The sequence below is a fragment of the Heptranchias perlo genome, chromosome 21, assembly GCF_035084215.1.
Source record: "Heptranchias perlo isolate sHepPer1 chromosome 21, sHepPer1.hap1, whole genome shotgun sequence".
Lineage (NCBI taxonomy): Eukaryota > Metazoa > Chordata > Chondrichthyes > Hexanchiformes > Hexanchidae > Heptranchias > Heptranchias perlo.
The window spans coordinates 18,975,613-18,996,170 of record NC_090345.1 but is presented as its reverse complement, the minus strand read 5'-3'; the positions used below and the strand labels follow the sequence as shown (position 1 = coordinate 18,996,170).

The 20,558-nt window shown below is 41.5% G+C and overlaps 1 protein-coding gene and 1 long non-coding RNA gene across 4 annotated transcripts in view; one reads left to right on the top strand and one right to left on the bottom strand.

Annotated features, from left to right (window-relative positions):
* The window catches only part of nhlrc2 (NHL repeat containing 2), an 88,856-nt gene extending 76,758 nt beyond the window's left edge, over positions 1 to 12,098 (top strand). Inside the window, exons 10-11 of one of the 2 annotated variants that reach the window (XM_068002179.1) lie at positions 4,982 to 5,192; positions 6,744 to 12,098. In XM_068002179.1, coding sequence (XP_067858280.1) covers positions 4,982 to 5,192; positions 6,744 to 7,000 — 468 coding nt within the window. In that variant the 3' untranslated portion in view covers positions 7,001 to 12,098. Of the gene's footprint in view, positions 1 to 4,981; positions 5,211 to 6,743 lie in introns of both variants that reach the window. The other variant, XM_068002178.1, reaches the window with a different exon arrangement.
* Positions 1 to 20,558, bottom strand: part of LOC137340016 (uncharacterized) — a 76,008-nt gene that overhangs the window by 34,889 nt on the left and 20,561 nt on the right. The window contains exon 3 of one of the 2 annotated variants that reach the window (XR_010966680.1): positions 4,939 to 5,021. The exons of the other annotated variant lie outside the window; for it this stretch is intronic. This is a non-coding gene — a long non-coding RNA (uncharacterized lncRNA). The remainder of the gene's footprint in view (positions 1 to 4,938; positions 5,022 to 20,558) is intronic. 2 annotated transcript variants of the gene reach the window in all.

Below are 20,558 nucleotides of genomic sequence, written 5' to 3'. Positions count from 1 at the left end.
ACTACTCATTGCTATTTAATCATTCATTACAAAATTTGTTATTCTTACTTCTGTAGGTTGCAACTAATCTGCAGTTCATGATCTCTGCTCTTTTCTTTCTAGCTCTCTCACATTCTGTTTTTATTATAATTTATATATAATATCTAGTTTGCTTCTTGCATATATCCACACTTTGGGCACACGTCACATGCAAATCTTGATGTTTACGCAAATCATGATGGTATTCTTCAGCCTACTGATTTATGCAGGTAAAAAATATCATTTGTAACATAAACATGTTAAAGGCTTAAATAATTTCCAGAAAATATTTTGACTTGCCCATGAAAGTGCTCAACTCCTGTTGGAAATGTCTCTTACTTTTTGTCTCCTGAGGCCTCACCCCTTTTAGTGGCCTCTGATTTAAATTTGGCTCCACTGCTTCTTTCTGCTTCATTCTATGATCTGCTTTGTCACCAAAAGCACACCACATCTAATCTCAACTTTGGTGCACCCCCAGTCATTCCAAATCGGGCTCCATCTCCTTCCCATACTCCCCAGTCTTCCGGCCAGTCCCGAAACCACCTCCCAACTGTAGACTTGCTCCTCACCTTGGATTTGAGCACCACTGACTCCTGACCTTGGATTTCCCTGCTGTTGGGCTCGCATTAAAGAGTGAACATCCAAAAATCTTCTCTGCCTGGCCCTAAAAGGCACAGCTCCAGCCTGCTGGCTTCACAGCAGGTGAAAAATGGCCAACACTGTTCATCTTTAAAATTACTTCCATCTCCAGTTTTACTACTGCACTCCATTGCCTTCACTTCAGACCATAAATTCCTTCAACTATCAGACCAAAAATCGGTGACACTCTATTTCTCTCCTAGAATTGCACTTCCTTTTCCCACTGCTTTTTTCACTCTATCCAAATTCATAGTTACATAGAGTTAACAGCACAGAAACAGGCCATTCAGTCCAACTTGTCTATGCCAACGTTTATGCTTCACACGAGCCTCCTTCCCACCCCTCTTCATCCAACCCTATCAGCATATCCTTCTATTCTTTTCTCCCTCATGTGCTTATCTAGCTTCCCCTTAAACGTATCTGTGCTATTTGCTTCAACTACTCCTTGTGGTAACACGTTCCACATTCTTACCACTCTTTGGGCAGAGAAGTTTCTCCTGAATTCCCTATTGGATTTATTAGTGACTGACCTCTAGTTTTGGACCCCCCCCCTCAAGTGGAAACATTTTCTCTATGTCTACCCTATCAAACCCTTTGATTATCTTAAAGACTTCTATCAGCTCACCCCTCAGCCTTCTCTTTTCTAGAGAAAAGAGCCCCAGCCTGTTCAGCCTTTCCTGATCAGGACATCCTCCTCAGTTCTGGTATCCATGTGAATCTTTTTTGCACCTTCGCTAATGCCTCTATATCCTTTTTGTAATATGGAGACCAGAACTGTGCACAGTACTCCAAGTGTAGTCTAACCAAGATTCTGAACGAGTTTAACTTAACTTCTCTGCTTTTCAATTCTGTCCCTCTAGAAATGAACTCCAGTGCTTTAATATATTTCATCACTCATCAGCCTGCAACACCCCCGTCCCAACATATCCCTCTCTCCAAATCCAGGCTTGGCATATCCTACTCCCCCAGACCAGGCATAAACTAATCCCTCAAAACTAGATTAGTATCTCTTGATTCCCCAATTGAGGCTCACCATTTCCCCCTTCCCCATTTGCTTGTTTTTAATCCCCCGCTCCATTCCCTATTCATCCCAGATGTTACTAATCTCTATCATTATCGAAACCTCTCTGCGACAGTCCCTGCATCAGTTTTGTACATAAATAAGTGAATACTAAATTGAAAGTTAAATTACCCTAAAATCTTTGAATCTTTGAAGGTGGCAGGACAAGTTGAGAAGGCTGTTTTTTTTTTTAAAAATACAGTATCCTTGGCTTTATAAACAAAGGCATAGAGTACAAAAGCAAGGAAGTTGTGCTAACCCACTGGTTAGGCCTAAACTGAAGTACTGGGGGTGATTTTAAAATGGAGCCGGGAACGGGGCGAGGGGATCAAATTGAGGTCGGGAAACCCATTAGTACGGGTTTCCCAGAAGTCCTTATGATTTTGACGTAAGGACGTCTTTGTTTTTGTCAGTTCCCCATCTGACTGACTGGCCTGATTGACAGGCTGGTCTCAGTCAGATGGGAGACCAGCCAGGGAGAGGACGTGTTCAGGTAAGTCTGCAGGTAAGTCTGTGCATGTATGGATACAAACAAATGGAAATGGGGGCACGGGGATGCATGGGTGGGCATAGGTTGGCACAGGGGTTGCAAGTCATGGGGGATGGGATCGGGGTGGGGGGGGTCATCGCGGGGGTCCACGATCATTGAGGGGGAGATTTGGGGGTGGGAGGATCGGAGTTGGGGGGTAGGAGGGTCGGGGGGAGGAGGGGGAGGATCAGGGTCAGGGATCCGTGATCGGGGGCGGGGGGATCCGCGATTGTTGGAAGGTTGGTGCAGGTAGGCTTGTTGGGCCTGGGGGAAGCACTCTTGCTCCTCCGGGCCCACAAGCTGTGCCTTTCTAGGCACCTACCTGTTAGTCTCGGGCCTTGTCATCGCCTTTCATGAGGCATAAAACAGAAGGCCCGGGAATCCTGACCCCCCCGGGTTGAAATCGGGAATTGGTGAAAAATGGAAGCCTGAAGCGTCATTGAAAGGTTTTAAGGCCCGACCCACCTCCTGGGAGCGGGTTGGTCGCCCGCCCCTCGTCCCGCCTCGGTGAAAACGGAAAATGCCCCCCCCCCCGCCCCCAACCCACCCATTTTTTAATTTGAAAATTGAGCCCCTTATGTCCAATTCTGGGCACCACAATTTAGGGAGGATGTCAAGTCCTTGGAGAAGATGCAGAGGAAATGTACTAGAATGGTGCCAGAGATGCGGGACTTCAGTTATGTGGAGAGACTAGAGAAGCTGGGGTTGTTCTCCTTAGAGTAGGGAAGGTTAAGGGGAGATTTAATAGAGATGTTCAAAATAATGAAGGGTTTTGATAGTGAATAAGGAGAAACTGTTTCCAGAGGACACCGATTTAAGGTAGTTGGCAAAAGAACCAGAGGTGAGATGAGGAGACTTTTTTACGCAGCGAGTTGTTATGATCTGGAATGCACAGTGTGAAAGGGTGGTGGATTCAGTAATAACTTTCAAAAGAGAATTAGATATATACAAGAAAAAGGAACATTTGCTGGCCAATGGGGAAAGAATGGATAGCTCTTTCAAAGAGCCGGCGCAGGCACATAAGAAATAGGAGCCTGCTCCACCATTCAATAAGATCATGGCTGATCTTCGACCTCAACTCCACTTTCCTGCCCTATCCCCATATTCCTTGATTCCCCTAGAGTCCAAAAATCTATCTATCTCAGCCTTCAACATATTCAACGACTCAACATCCACAGGCTTCTGGGGTAGAGAATTCCAAAGTCTCACAACCCTCTGAGTGAAGAAATTCCTCCTCATCTCAGTCTTAAATGTTCGACCCCTTATCCTGAGACTATGCCCCCTAGTTCTAGACTCTCCAGCCAGGGGAAACAACCTTTCAGCATCTACCCTGTCAAGCCCCCTCAGAATCTTGGTATGTTTCAATGAGATCACCTCTCATTCTTCTAAACTCCAGAGAGTATAGGCCCATTCTACTCGATCTCTCCTCATAGGACAACCTTCTCATCCCAGAAATCAATCTAATGAACCTTCATTGCACCGCCTCTAAGGCAAGTATATCCTTTCTTAGATAAGGAGACCAAAACTGTACACAGTATTCCAGGTGAGGTCTCACCAAAGCCCTGTACAATTGTAGTAAGACTTCCTTACTCTTGTCCTCCAACCCCCTTGCAATAAAGGCCAATGTACCATTTGCCTTCCGAATTGCTTGCTGTACCTGCATGCTAACTTTTTGTGTTTCTTGTACAAGGACACCCAAATCCCTCTGAACACCAACATTTAATAGTTTCTTACCATTTAAAAAATATTCTGTTTTTCTATTCTTCCTACCAAAGTGAATAACCTCACATTTCCCCACATTATATTCCATCTTCTTCTCCACTCACTTAACCTATCTATATCCCTTTGCAGACTCTGTGTCCTCCTCACAGCTTACTTTCTCACCTAGCTTTATATCGTCAGCAAACTTGGATACATTACACTTGGTCCCTTCATCTAAGTCATTAATATAGATTGTAAACAGCTGAGGCCCAAGCACTGATCTTTGCGGCACCCCACTAGTTACAGCCTGCCAACCTGAAAATGACCCGTTTATCCCTACTCTCTTTTCTGTCCTTTTAACCGATCCTCTATCCATGCTAATATATTACCCCCAATGCCATGAGCCCTTCTCTTGCGTAACGACCTTTTATGTGGCACCTTTATCGAATGCCTTTTGAAAATCCAAATATACTACATCCACTGGTTCCCCTTTATCTACCCTGCTAATTACATCCTCAAAAAAAACTAATAAATTTGTCAAACACGATTTCCCTTTCATAAAACCATGTTGACTCTACCTAATCATATTATGATTTTCTAAATGCCATTTTACCACTTCCTTAATAATGGATTTTCCCGACGACAGATGTCAGGCTAACTGGCCAGTAGTTCCCTGTTTTCTCTCTTCTTCCTTTCTTGAATAGCGGTGTTACATTTGCTACCTTCCAATCCGCTGGGACCGTTCTAGAATCTAGGGAATTTTGGAAGATCATAACCAATGCATCCTCTATCTCTGCAGCCACCTCTTTTAGAACCCTAGGATGTAGGCCATCAGATCCATGGGATTTATCGGCTTTTAGTCCCATTAGTTTCTCCAGTACTTTTTCTGTACTGATAGTAATTACTTTAAGTTCCTTCATAGGCCGATTGGCCTCCTTCTGTGCTGTATCATTCTATGATTCTAAAAACTGGATTATAAACCTAAATGTACCTTGTGATGGTTGTAAATTTTATTATTTTTCATTTTTATATAGTTGGCGATCACTTCTGTGGATGCTGTAGATGCTTCCAAATCTGTAAAACCAAAAAAAGGTCCTAGATTACCAAAATCTGCTGATTCGGTGCAAATGGCTCCATTAATTGTGTCTTCTGGTCAGACACTGCATTTCCTTCTGAAGATTGACCTTCCAGAAGGAGCAAAACTCACTGAGGGGGCACCCAGTTTCTGGGCATTCTTGGCAGATGGTAATTTATATTTTAAATGTATGTATTATCATATGTTGCAATCTTTTATGTCATATACTCAAAGTAACTTTATTTTGTAGACAAGTAAATATAAGTGTGCCAAATATAGTGGTTTGTTTTAGTGTTGCATTTGTTGATTTCCAGGCACAACTAACTTATACTAATAAGCACACATCTTTTGCTCAGAAATTTCAGAAAGATTTACCAGCCCCTTAATAGAACAACCTATGTTTATGGCTTTGACAAAAGTACACTAAAACTCAACTATTTTTGTTTCCGCTGAAATCTTTTGCACATATGAGTCAATGTTCAATACTAGTCCGCAGTGCAGACTAAACAGAAGCACAGTCAGCATTTTGTCCAGCACTGGGAGGCCATTGTTTCCAGTCACAAGACCAATCTATTTCAAGTAGAGTGATCAAAATAGGTCTGTATAATTTTATCAGTGAGGAGAAGGCATTGGGTTCTCCCATAACCTGGCAGTCTTTCTCCATCTCATGTATTAAAACCTCAGCATCAGCAGGCACCCAGGGCACTTCAGATTTATTGGTGCCAAAATTTTTGCCTCCATGATGCAGTAGTCTTCTCAAAACTCCAGCAACACTTTGGATCTTAGAGTACCACAAAATGCAGTAAGTTGAGATGGTCTTGAGAAAGCAAAATATTTATTATTCCTGAAGTTCAATATCCCTGGAAGATTAGAGCAGGATAGCATTTTAGGATCTTTTGTATCTACAGAAATAGAAACAGTCTGCCCCACAAGATAAGAGTCTGATACCAAAAGCTGGCTCCAACAAAATTTCCTGCAGTAGGGTAACAACCATGGTCCTACTGACACATTCCTGTCATAACTCTGGCAGCAGCGTTTTATAACGTTGAAATTAATACGATGGATTTTATGGTCATTAAAATAGAAAGTATAGACAATAGTTTTTACATTGATTGGAGGTAAAAGATTTTAAGAAACGAATACAAAATAAAATTAGTACACTACTATATAGGTTAAGATGGAAAAGGCCCTTCTGATCATTTAACCTAATCCTCCCAGATTACAATCCTGTTGCTTTCCCTTTACAAAGTCTAGTTGTTTTTTTTAATAAGTCATGTCCTGGCCTCAACCACCTGTTCCAGTTGTTGATCCTCCTGTATAAATTACATTTTTCCCTAATGTCAGCCTTAAATTTTCCTTTCACAGCCCTGCACCTCTACCCTACAACCCTGAACCTGTGTAGAACGAGGAAGGAGTACATTTGTAATGACAAATGGAAATTAATGCAAAAGAGAATTAAAGTAGAAAAATATTGAAAGAAGCAAAAAGGAATGAAAGAGATTGGTGATGAGCAGTAGACTAGATTTAGTTCAGGACTTCCCTTCATAGTTCTAGAACTTAGCATTTTTAGAGGCTAGCACTGGTCTTGACTGTGCAAACAATGGTGATCTTGTTGCATTATTTTTATTCATGTTTTTGGTCATTGGCTTGTATTGTTGATTAAATTACATATTAACTTTAAATTTGGACATTCATTTCTAGTAACTTTTTTTTATTTGCAGGGCATGAATGGCTCTTTGAGGGACAGAAGATCAGTGGAGAAATTGTTGATCTTGTGAATGTACCTGAAGTTTTCTTCAGAGTTCCTGCTCAAGTACAGACAAATAGGCTTTTGTTGTCTATAGATGTGTGTCTCTATTTTTGTAGTAAGAACGACAATAATTGCCAAATGAAAGGAATCTCATTTAAACAACCATTACAATTCTCCAACACAGATCAAGGGACCATTTCAAAAGTGAACCTTTCTTTCAGCTTTTAAACGAATAGCTTAAAGAATTAGTTCTTAGAAATTCCATATTCAGATAACTAAAAGAATCAAACAAGAATGTACCTCGATACCTTATACCATCAAGATCAGTTTGTTAAACATTATCTTTGAGAACTGGTTGGTGCAGTGGGTTAATAAACTGCCCATTTATCTCTAATTACCTGAGTTTGAATCCAGCCCAAACCAATGGTTGAAAATCTTGACAGGACTTTGGGCAGCCTAAATCCCGTTCCTCTTTAGTACAGGGGCCTACTGCAGAAAAACTCCTAATTTGGCATTAATTGGCATTGAAACTGGCAGTATCACTTAAGCCACAAAGAAGGCTGGTTCAGAAATGGAAATGGTGCACAAGGCCAATAGAGAGGTTGCAGCTAAGACACATCTTTCAACAAAATAGAGGGAGCTTTGCTCTGCAGCTGGGCGTGCTTGATGTTGGCAACAGTGCCTGAAATGGGAAAATATTCCATTCCCCAATATTAAACTCACTTGCTTTGCTAAGCACAACATTCACAAAAAAACTAAGCTTATGTCCTTAATAATGACTAATAGAAACATTTTCTGTATGTGGTTATTCTACTTCTAAAGTAGAAGCAAATTGTAACAAAATTTCCTGTTGAAAACACTTTCAGTATTACAGGTATCCAGCTAAAACCGCAGGGAAAATGCATCTAACCAGAGTCAATGCAGTTCTGTCCAAATTCTCAAAAAGTGAGAGAACTTTGTGCAATTCCTGGCTCGAGCTTTAAAGTATAGCCAATCACCAATAGAAACTGGTTACAACAATAAGAAACCTTTGTGGTATCTCACAGTTGTAATCAGGACAATATTTATTTTAAAATACAAACAGCTGTTGCTTAGAACCTGAGTCATAAAGTTTCATATAAAATCCTGAATGTGCTGACATCTTTTTCTTAAAAAGCTTGCCGATACCAAAGTGTGTGTGTTTTTAGTTTATTTCTGTCTAAGCTTCTACCAAGAAACAAATGAATTGGATGAAAATGAAAGTAATATTGTATGCATTTAAATAAGATATGAATAATGGCATATTAAGTGTTTCAGGATTTGTTCACTATTTATTACTACACAGAGAGATTAAATGTTAAATGAAAGCAGAAAGCACTTGGAAACTACAAAAAATCATTGCCGTTCAAACAATTCTGATAAAATCAAGTTCATTCTGAGATTTTTTTTTAAAGTCTGAACTGTAATATACTTTTGCCCCATTAAGATCAACTAACTCTTCAGCCCAAACTTTCTTTTGACAAAATGGAAATAATGTTATTCAGACCTTACAGTATTTGAGTTTTCAAAATTAAAAACAAGCAAAATTAACAGTGCTTTCTGGTAAAGTATCTATTTCTTGCTTGTATTTTATGTACTTCTAAAGATTTACAAATTACACCCATTTTTCTTTCGGACAATGTGGCAAAGCATCTTTATATTTCTTTAGATGGAAATGAGCATATATAAATGTACAGCATTCCTTCTACAGAACAAATTATTACACAAGAACTGCTATGCATATTAAAGCAATAACATTAATGGCCTTTTTGTGTAAATAGGAAATTGTGTTCTGACAAGACTGAGTAAATTTACTCCTAGTCTCGAACTAAATGTCAGTTTGTGCTTGTGGCATGGAGAATTATTTGTGCTTTAGAACAGATTTTTATTTATAATCCAACTATGTTGGACTTAACATGTTAATTTTATACAACTATTACCAGTACAATCTGGCTTCTATTAAGAACAAGTAGCAGAAAGTGTTAATTCATAGGAAATAGTTATACATTTATTTAAGTCATATGTAACAAATTTCATACCTTCTAGAAAATAAAAATAAAAAAATGCAGTTTTATATTTGAACAGTGTTTAGCTAAAGGATCTGATTTTAAGCTAACTTGTATATTACATCTTGTACTGTGGTATGTCAAAACTTAGACACCCAGAACAAGCTATCAATTAGAAGCAGCTGCTTATGCAAAATGTGCTGAAGCTGTATCACTCACCTTTTTATACAAATGATTTAAATCAATCATGCCCTTTCCCCATTGTCCTGCTGTATGACAGATTGAGCCATTTCTCTCACAATCACATCCACAGTTCAGACCATGCCCATTATTAATCACATTGGCACTTAATATAACTGAACATTTAAACATTTAAAGTTGGAAGTGTCCAAATTGCATTTTAAATTACCGCAAAAAAGCAGAAAAAAATGAAACTGGAACCAGGCCAAAATGAACCCAAGTTTACATTTGCTTTAAATGTTGAGCTCAGTTTTTGTTGAGTCTGTGTGTAGCCCTCCAGTCTCCTGCAAGCACACTTGTTCCTGGTTGGGTACATTTCCTTTAATCTGAGCTATTTATTCATTCACTGACAACCATGGTCTGGCAATCATGGTGTGGGGCAGGCTTGATAGACCAGCTCGTCTTTTCCTGCCCATCAATTTTGTACGTTCCACTCTTCATTGTGGCTAATTATAAAGTAAATAGAAGAATAGTTTGGAAAAAAAATCAGTAATTCAGCAGGCTAGCATGGAAATTTAGCAAAACCACTCATATTAAATTACTATAATTTGCTGGACTTGGTTCTAGGGAATGAGGCGGGCCAAGTGGAGCGAGTGTCAGTGGGGGAGCATTTGGGGAGCAGTGATCATAGTAGCATAAGGTTCAGAATAGCTATGGAAAAGGACACAGACCATTCTAAAGTAAAAATACTCAATTGGAGAAGGGCCAATTTCAGTGGGATGAGAACAGATCTGGCCCGGGAAAATTGAAATCAAAGATTGGCAGGCAAAACTGTAATTGAACAGTGGACGGCCTTTAAAGAGGAAATGGTTCGAGTACAGTCTAGATACATTCCCACGAGGGAGAAAGGTAGCGCAACTAAAGCCAGAGCTCCCTGGATGACAAAAGAGAGAGAGAGTAAGATGAAGTGGAAAAAAGGGGCATATGACAGATAACACAAGTCAGAACCAGGCAGAATATAGAAAGTTCAGAGGGGGAAGTGAAAAAGGAAATGAGAGGCAAAGAGAGAGTATGAGAATAGACTGGCGCCCAACATAAAAGGGAATCCAAAAGTCTTCTATAGACATATAATTAGTAAATGGACAGTAAGAGGAGGGGCGGGGCCAATTAGGGACCATAAAGGAGATCTACTCATGGAGGCAGAGGGCATAGCCAAGGTACTAAATGAGTACTTTGCATCTGTCTTTACCAAGGAAGAAGATGCTGCCAGAGTTTCAGTAAAGGAAGATATAGTTGAGATGCTGGATAGGCTAAAAATTGATAAAGAAGTGGTTCTAGAAAGGCTAGCTGTACTTAAAGTAAATAAGTCATCCAGTCCGGATGGGATGCATCCTAGGTTGCTGAGGGAAGTAAGGGTGGAAATTGCAGAGGTACTGGCCATAATCTTTCAAACATCCTTAGATACAGGGGTGGTGCTAGAGGACTGGAGAATTGCAAATGTTACACCCTTGTTCAAAAAAGGGTGTAAGATAAACCCAGCAACAATAGGCCAGTCAGTTTAACCTCGGTGGTGGGGAAACTTCTGGAAACGATAATCCGGGACAGAATTAACAGTCACTTGGACAAGTGTGGATTAATTAGAGAAAGCCAGCATGGATTTGTTAAAGGCAAATCGTGTTTAACTAACCTGATAGAGTTTTTTGATGAGGTAACAGAGAGGGTAGATGATAGCAATGCAGTTGATGTGGTGTACATGGACTTTCAAAGGGCTTTTGATAAAGTACCGCATGGTAGGCTTATCGTGAAGATTACAGCCCATGGAATAAAGGGGGCAGTAGCAACATGGATACAGAATTGGCTAAGTGACAGGAAACAGAGAGTAGTGGTGAACGGTTGCTTTTCGGATTGGAGGGAGGTGTAACAGTGGTGTTCCACAGGGGTCGGTGCTGGGACCAGTGCTTTTCTTGATATATATTAATGATTTGGACTTGGGTGTACAGGGCACAATTTCAAAATTTGCAGATGACAAAACTTGGAAGGGTAGTGAACAGTGAGGAGGATAGTGATAGAATTCAAGAGGATATAGATGGGCTGGTGGCATGGGTGAACACGTAGCAGATGAAATTTAACACAGACAAAGGCGAAGCGATACATTTTGGTAGGAAGAACGAGGAGAGGCAATATAAACTAGAGGGCACAATTCTAAAAGGGATACAGGAACAGAGACCTGGGGGTATATGTGCACAAATTGTTGAAGGTGGCAGGGTAGGTTGAGAAAGCGGTTAAAAAAGCACACGTGATCGTGGGCTTTATGAATGGAGGCATAGAGTACAAAAGTAAGGAAGTCATGATGAACCTTTATAAAACACTCGTTCGGCACAACTGGAGTATTGTGACCAGTTCTGGGAACCGCACTTTAGGAAAGATGTGAATGCTTTGGAAAGGGTGCAGAAGGGATTTACTAAAATGATTCCACGGATGAGGAACTTAAGTTGCGTGGATAGACTGGAGAAGCTGGGGTTGTTGTCTTTGGAACAGAGAAGGTTGCGAGGAGATTTGATAGAGGTATTCAAAATCATGAAGGGTCTAGACAGAGTAGATAGAGAGAAACTGCTCCATTTGGCAGAAGTGTCAAGAACCAGAGGGCATAGATTTAAGGTGACTGGCAAAAGAACCAAAGGTGACATGAGGAAAAACTTATTTACACAGTGACTGGTTAGCATCTAGAATGCACTGCCCGAGGAGGTGGTGGAGGCAGATTCAATCATGGCCTTCAAAAGGGAACTGGATAAGTACCTGAAAGTAAAAAATTTGCAAGGCTACGGGGATAGGGCAGGGCAGTGGGACTAGCTGGATTGCTCTTGCATAGAGCCGGCATGGACTCGATAGGTTGAATGGCCTCCTTCCATGCTGTAACCTGTCTATGATTCTATAGGCCAACAAGACACTGATAAGGGGCACGTGAATTATAATTTAAAATGCAATGGCGCAGTAGGTAAATGTAAAGTGTTGTATGTTATTGAGTAATAGTGTTTGATCCATGTTATGTGCTGAGTTAGTACATCACAACTGAACAGCGGTAGCTGTTTGGTTACCATTATGAATAAAGTAACAAGTAAGTATTTCCTGTGTCTGTTATAATTGCAATCAAAGCATATTTCTAAGCACCTCAAAAGGTGTTCAGAAGGCATGGGAGAGACAGAGGGAAGTGTCACAGCTCCAGAAAAGCATGAAGGATCTGCTCCAGCTGCAGTCGATGGGGGTCGTTGTTGGGGAGGAACTCCGAGAGGTGAAGGGACAGCAAGCCTCGCTCTTTGCCTCCAAGGCCTCAAAGATCATCCTCCGGTCCAGAGTCCGCTCCGTGGAGCAGGGCAAGAAGTGCTTGTGCTGCTTCTTCCAGAAGCTGCAGAGAGAGACCTCTGATCAGAAGCCTGAAAGATGAAGACGGCTCACTGACATCTTCGCAGGCCGACATACTGAGGATCAGCAAATCCTTTTATGTCTGGCTGTATGACGCGAAGCCCACAGTCAGCACAGCCTCCCAGTCCTCCATCACGGAAGTCTTAGAGGACAGCGAGTGGGAGAGCACTGACCTTGGACGAGCTGACAAAGGCCGTCCAGTCCTTCGAAAAGAGTAGAACACCCGGAAGCGATGGCTTACTGGCCGAGTTGGACTGGAACTGGATAGGCCTAGACCGACTGGAAGTGTACGGAAGTATGCTTCTGGCAGGCAGCATGTCAGAGTCCATGAGGAAAGACATCATTATCCTCATCTACAAGCAGAAGGGGGAAGAGCGAAGAAATCAAAAATTGGCGACCCATTTCCTTGCTAAACGTCAACTACAAGATTCTGTCTAAGACTTTCACCAACCGGCTCAAGTCTGCTCTGGAGCGGGTGATCCACCTGGATCAGACCTGTACTGTACCCAGGTGGGTATCTCTGATAGCCTTGTGCTGCTCAGGAATACGATTGCCTACGTGCAGGACCGGGGGTGGGGGGGGGGGTGGGGAGTGAACACCTGCCTCATCAGCCAGGATCAGGAGAAGGCCTTTGGCAGAATATCCCACACATACATGATGGACGTGCTCTCAAAAATGGGTTTTGGGGAGGGAATCCGCGATTGGATCCGACAGCTCTACGCGGATATCCGTAGCGCAGTCCTAATCAACGAGTGGTTGTCGGAGAGCTTTCCTATCAGATCTGGAGTCTGGCACGGCTGTCCTCTCTCCGCGGTCTTGTTCATATGTTGTATCGTTTGCTGCGTCCGTCAGGAAGAACGCAGGTATCTGGGATGACGATCCCAGGTAACGGAGGCCCTCAGGTTAAGGCCTCCCCATACATGGACGACGTCACTGACTTGTGCTCCGATCAGCAGTTGGTCCACACACTGATGAGCACCTGCGACCATTTTGAACTAGCCTCAGGGGCCAGAGTAAACCGAAGTAAAAGCAAGCCCCTGGTCTTTGGCAGGTGGGAGACCCGGTCCTTTGTCCCCTTCACCGTCAGGTCTGACTACCTGAAGGCGCTGGGGATCTGGTTCGGGGGGCCCATGGCCTGCACAAAGAACTGGGACGAGCGGATCACCAAGGCCAAACAGAAGCTGATATGTGGGTGGGGCGATCCCTTTCCAGAACCGGCAGGAACCTGGTGATGAGGAATGAGGTACTCGCGATGCTGCTCTATGTAGCCAGGGTCTGGCCCATTCCCCACAACTCTGCCGTCACAGTCACCTGAGCTATCTTCCACTTTGTCTGGAAGTCCAAGGTAGAATGCATCTGCAGGGCCACCATATACAAGCCCCCCAGACAAAGGGAGGGAAGAGCGTCCCCAACGACGCTCTGATCCTGATGGCCATCTTTGTGTGCGGCTGCCTCAGGATATGTGTAGCATCCCAGTACGCAAGCACCAAATGTCACTGCGTGCTGAGTTTTTACCTGTCTAACATACTGAGAAGGCTGGGTCTGGCCAAGCAGGCGCAGGACGTTCCGTCTAGCTGGACCGTTTCCCCCCCCCCCCCCCCCACCCACCTGTCCCAGGTGGAGAAATTCCTGAGGAGGAATCTCTTCGACCGATCGATTGAAGGCCGTCAAACAGCGGTCAACACAAAACGTTCTAAGAGTCCTGCAAGGAACAGAGAGGGTGGACTCAATCGGTTTCTTTCCTGACCAGAAAGTCGATGCCATTTGACAGAATGTCTCGTCGCCGGAACCGACAACAGGCACCAGGATGTAGCCTGGATGGTGGTGAGATAGGCCCTCCCAGTACAGTGCTTCCAACACGAATGGAATCTCAGCGCCACCGCGAGCTGCTCTCGAGGCTGTGGCGGGAAGGAGACCGTCGTCCACCTCCTGACGGGCTGCCCCTTTGCACAGAATGTGTGGCGAGCGATGCGTTGGTATTCGTCCCAGTTCATCCCAAACAGTTCGGTAACACAGGATGCTGTGCTCTATGGGCCGGTCCCCGGGACGCACACCACGACAGATATCACCTGCAGCTGGAAGACTATCAACTCTGTGAAGGAGACCCTTTGGTCCGCCCAAAACATGCTGGTCTTCCAGCTGAAGGAGCTGTCTACGATAGTGTTGCCGACTAGCACACTCGAAAGTCAAGGAATATGTGCTGGGGGACACATTGAAGTGAGCTGCGACCTATGCAAAGGTTCTTTGGTGGGAAAGGCCACCATATAAATCCACCCCACCCTGTTGTACATTATATATTAGAAAATATATACTGTGTTTTAAAACTGTAACAGTAAGATCATAGTGTATACGATCGGTACTGCATTGCTTTGAACTGCTGTGCTGCATTTTGTGCCCTTTATTTGAACTGTGTATCGTTACATTTTATGGAATAAAGTATATTTTGAAATAAAAAAACATTTCTAAGCACCCATATTAACTATTCAAATACAAAACCACAGTTGAATGTCTCCGGGTAAATTGGCCAGTGTTCCTTCTCCTAATCATAATTAAGTAGCCTCTTTTGGACTTATGTCTATCTATGGACATTGGTTCACAATAGGATGACTCATAGTTGAACAGCCTGCTGACACTCACTGTCAGACATCAAAAAAGGTCACTTGGACAAGGTTCTAGAAATCTACCAATACCTATAGGATCCTATCGCAACAAGAGTCATTGCTTTCAGGAGAGAAAATTAGGGGAAATAATACAGACAACCTCATTAGAATTTTCTCTACAACCCACTATCCATATAGAACATTGTTGAATCATCTTTTGCAATGGCTCATTTTGCTGTATTACAGTACCAGTACCATTTAATCACTGCTTCACTTTTGGTCATTCTAATTTTGGTTATCAGATTATCTGTTTGGGTATACTCATTATTGAGGCTTCAAACAACTCAGTTGTTCACTCCTCCTAATATCTCCTTTTTTGGCTCGGTAATATTTTTTTCCTTACACCTCTGAAGCACCTTGGGATGTTTTTCTACATTAAAGATGCCAATTGAGCCAATGGAGACTGGAATAAGATAAAAGCACAGAATTGCAAACCCTGGAAATTCACCTGTTCCAGATGCAAGTGCAATATAAAGATGCCCAAACACTGAAAATGATTTAATAAAGTTGCTCCTTGCAGTCACAGCCAAGACCATCTCATTCACTACGTCCAATTACATTGCAATTGGAAGAATATTAGTTGTGCAAATGGTACGCTTGCAGCCTGGATGGAATACAGTACACTGCAACTGCTCCGTATATTTTTATCAATGCGGACAAAGCTGTTGTGATTATTTCTATCCATTATTGTAAAGATGATGTGTAGATGTGAGGTAGGGGGAGTCAAAGCAGCAAAAAAAGAGCAATAACAAAGAGACTAAAATGAAAAGTAAACTTGAAAGTAGGCAGTAAATTCTAACGACAATATGCACACAAGTGAAAACCCACTGTACAGTTTGTTACCTTGATATACTTGTTTCTTGGTACTATATAAAAACACACTTACATACATATAAATTATTCTGATCAGGATTTGGGAGCCCAAATGAGGCAGTCAGCACTTTGTTTTAATATATTTATTAGTAACCATGTATGATTGGGCATCTCCACCACTGCCCCAAACTGCATTTAAACTTGATCTTAATGTAATTTAACAGGTTACTTGTTTCATAATGTTCCAGTCCAAGTGATAACCAGGTCACCCATTTAATGATTTTGCTAGATAGACCAGTGTACAAAACAGCTTCCTGTAGGGAGAAAAAAAATGACTTACTCAGCCATTCCTTGCAGCTGAAAACATAGTTCTTATTGATCAAGGCAAAGTTGGTACTGAGATCAGATAGCAAAAAATGTACAAAGAAAGTTGCGGGTTCAAGTCCCACTCCAGGGACATGAGCACAATATCTAGGCTGTCACTCCAGTGCAGTACTGAATAAGTGTTGCACTGTCAGAGGTGCTGTCTTTCAGATGGAACATTAAACCGAGGCCTCGTCTGCCCCCTCAGGTGGATGTAAAATATCCCGTAGCACTATTTCGAAGACGAGCAGGGGAGTTCTCCCCGGTACCCTGGCGAATATTTATCCCTCAACCAACGTCACTAGAACAGATTATCTGTTTGTGGAAGCTTGCTGTGTGCAAAATTAGCTGCTGTGTTTCCTACATTACAACAGTGACTACACTTCAGAAACACTTCATTGGCTGTAAAGCGCTTTGGGACATTCTGAGGTCATGAAAGGTGCTATCTAAATGCAGGTCTATTTTACAATCAGAAAGACTAGCTAAAAATGCCTTTGTGATTATTGGTAGTAACCCTTACCTATCATTAACTCAACACACATTATTTGGTTAAAACCATTTAATACCTATAATATATGAAATGTGCCATTTATGTTGTGCACTCCTTATTTTGGGATCACCATTCTCTGACACACACACATTGATGCATGCAGCTGCACACTTGTACACTAGATGGAGCTTTATAAGCTCCAGAAGCTGGTGATCTCCATACCTATACCTATAGCATCACTAAGGCATTCTGAGGAAAATTTGATTGGTCTTTACTTTCTGTGGGCAAAGCCAAGGTCGATCCACTAGTAGTAACTGATATTTTCAGTAAAAGTGATTTTATTTTTAGAATCTTTATACAAGCACTAGCAATTAAATTAAAGAGAAAAACAGCTTCATCATAACTTTAGTGTAAATGAGTCTCACTACAGTGTATTGCAACAGATTAGCCTTTAGAGTCAAGATTCCTGTCTCCATTTATTACAATGCATTGTATTCAACTTTTTGGTAGAGCCATTCATTATAAAAAATGTCTGTCTTGTATATGTCCATTTAAATTGTCATGCATGTAACTTACTATCGTGATCATAGAGAATCATAGAATGATACAGCACAGAAGACGGCAGTTCGGCCCATCGTGCTTGTGCCAGCTCTTTGAAAGAGCTATCCAATTAGTCCCACTTGTAAGGAATTTAGGGTCTTTTCCAATGATTTAAGGATCTGGACGATAGTTCAGGCAAAGAAAGTGACATGATGGGGTAGTTTTGTGAAACAAAGTAACTCTTTATTCAGTAATTTAAAAACAGCACATAGTAAGCATGAAGCAACTCAATTAATACAAGGATTACTCTACCCATTAATACAAGTGGGATTCACAACGTTCCTTAATGATTTTTTAAAAACACATGAGCAGGCACAAAGCAGTCGTCCAAGTCAAAGCAGTCATTTAGATCCAAAAGTACGGAATTGATTACTGTGATAACAGGTGATGTGCTGAAGTTCTTCTCATTAAGGTTTGTCTTTTCATCAAAGTTTAGAGACAAGTGGTTTAGTCAAAGCTCAGAATCAAAGTCTTTTTGTCAAAGTTCAGAAACAAAGTCTTGTTGGAGGAACTCAAGCTGCTGTCATTAACTCTTGAAGCTTCTTCCAACTTCTCCAATGTTGTCTGTTGACTGTCTGTTTTGACTACTACGATGTCTTATCTTTATATGCTTCTGAGCAAATAGGTGTGAACCAAATTACAAGAAGCCTCAATTTGTCCATAGCATTAGATGGATGGCTGGTTGGACCACTCATGGACCGTATGAACCCCTTATATCCCCCCCCTCTACTCAAAACCAGGTGTGCTCTTTGTGCTTCACAGTTGTTATGAACTTCGAAAACCTCTGGAAGCTTCTCCTTATCAATTGTTATTGAAAATCGCAGTTTGTTTACAGTTTCTGTACAGTATTGCTCTTACAGTGTTAAACTGATGTTCAACTGTGCAATTTAAACAGTCTGCACTTTTGCAATTGTGCATTTATACTGTAATGTCCAGGGCAAGTTAACCCTTGCTTTCAAATGCACTGTAAATGTACTATCCAAGAGAATGTCCAAATCCTTAAAGGGACTGGTTAACCTTTTATGTTGAATCGTCCAGTAGTTCAAAAGAGTAAAATGTGGTTTGACCCAATGTCCAAAATCTATACACACTACCTTGCCCTTTCCCCATAGCCCTGCAAATTTTTCCCCTTCAGGTATTTATCCAATTCTCTTTTGAAAGTTATTATTGAATCTGTTTCCACTACCCTTTCAGGCAGTGCATTCCAGATCATAACTGTGTTAAAAAAAAACATGTTGCCTCTGGTTCTTTTGCCAATTACCTTAAACCTGTGTCCTCTGGTTACCAACCCTTCTGCCACTGGAACAGTTTCTCCTTATCTACTCTACCAAAACCCTTCATGATTTTGAACACCTCTATCAAATCAGCCTGTAGCCTTCTCTGCTCTAAAGAGAACAACCCCAGTTTCTCCAGTCTCTCCAAATAATGAAAGTCCTTCATCCCAGGTACCATTCTAGTAAATGCTGCATTAATATTCTCATATATATACACATCTATGTATGAGATACACCTCTCTATAACTTGCCTACCTAATCTATATATTTCTCAGCATACCTTGCCAATTGAATTTTACTGTCTAACATTCTGGTCTCTATGGCTCTTCCAATTAATTATGTATACTTCATCTGTCTCATAATGCAAATCCTCTTATTTTTGATGCATCAACCAATATATTTCTCCATGTTTAACATAGTGAAACTGTTATTCAATGATTTCAATATTAGATCAGGAAGTACTTCAAAAGTATAATATGGCTAATTTTGTACTGATAGCTGTGTTCATTTGAGAATGTTTCCCAATATAATTACAATTTCTTTCCAGTATCCTATAATATTATGTATTTGTTGTCTTCTCATTAAAATAGCTACTGTAGAGATTTAATTTATTACATTACTAATTACAAGAGGATTGACAGGTACAAAACTACCATTCTGAAATTGAACAATTGTCTCAAAAGGGGGGTCAATTTTAACAGTCTGAACTTCCAATGGAGAGAGAATCTCCCACTAGAGCAGCAAACAGAAATTCAGGCACATGATACGCCCAATTTTCTGACCATTTCCAAAGTGTACTCCCGGCGGGCAAGGCTCTCCACCGGTAGCATGGACTCATAAAATTACCTCTAATATATATTTACATCTACATCAATGGACAAAAGATGCAAATGAAGGAACAGTAGTACATCATAGAATATATAAATGACATTCTGTTTCATAGTGGGAGAAATCCAATATCTTTTACAAATTCTTTTAAGGATGGCAGGTGGCCTGATAATGTAAATGGTAGCGTGTTCTAACCAAATAGCCATTGATAGAAATTTCAAAGCTTATGACTTCAGTAACTCCAGTCACATCCAGATAAATGCAATCTCATGGTAGACACACGGCAGATGAAATTTAACGCAGAGAAGTGGGAAGTGATGCATTTTGGTAGGAAGAATGAGGGGAGGCAATATAAATTAAAATGGTACAATTTTAAAGGGGGTGCAGGAACAGAGACGTGGGGGTGCACATACACAAATCTTTGAAGGTGGCAGGACAAGTTGAGAAGGCTGTTAAAAAAGCATATGGAATCTGGGGCTTTATTAATAGAGGCAGAGTACAAAAGCAAGGAAGTTACGCTAAACGTCTATAAAAGACTAGTTAGGCCTCAGCTGGAGTATTATGTTCAATTCTGGACACCACACTTTAGGAAGGATGTCAAAGCTTTAGAGAGGGTGCAGAAGAGATTTACTGGAATGGTGCCAGGGATGAGGGAGTTCAGTTATGAGGAGATACTGGAGAAGCTGGGATTGTTCTCCTTGGACTAGGGAAGGTTAAGGAAAGATTTGATAGCGGTGTTCAAAATCATGAACGGTTTTGACAGAGTAAATAAGGAGAAACTGTTTCCAGTGGCAGAATGGTCGGTAACCAGAGGACACAGATCTAAGGTGATCGGCAAAAGAGCCAGCGGCGACATGAGGAAACAATTTTTTACGCAGCAAGTTGTAATGATCTGGAATGCACTTCCTGAAAGAGTAGTGGAAGCAGATTTAAAAGTAACTTTCAAAAGGTAATTGGATAAATACTTCAAGGGAAAAAAATAACAGGGCTATGGGGAAAGAGCCGGGGAATGGGACTAATTGGATAACTCTTTCCAAGAGCCGGCACAGGCACAAGGGGTCAAATGGCCTCCTCCTGTGCTGTACCTACTACGATACTATGATGCTATCTCGATCCAGGCATTATTTCAATTTT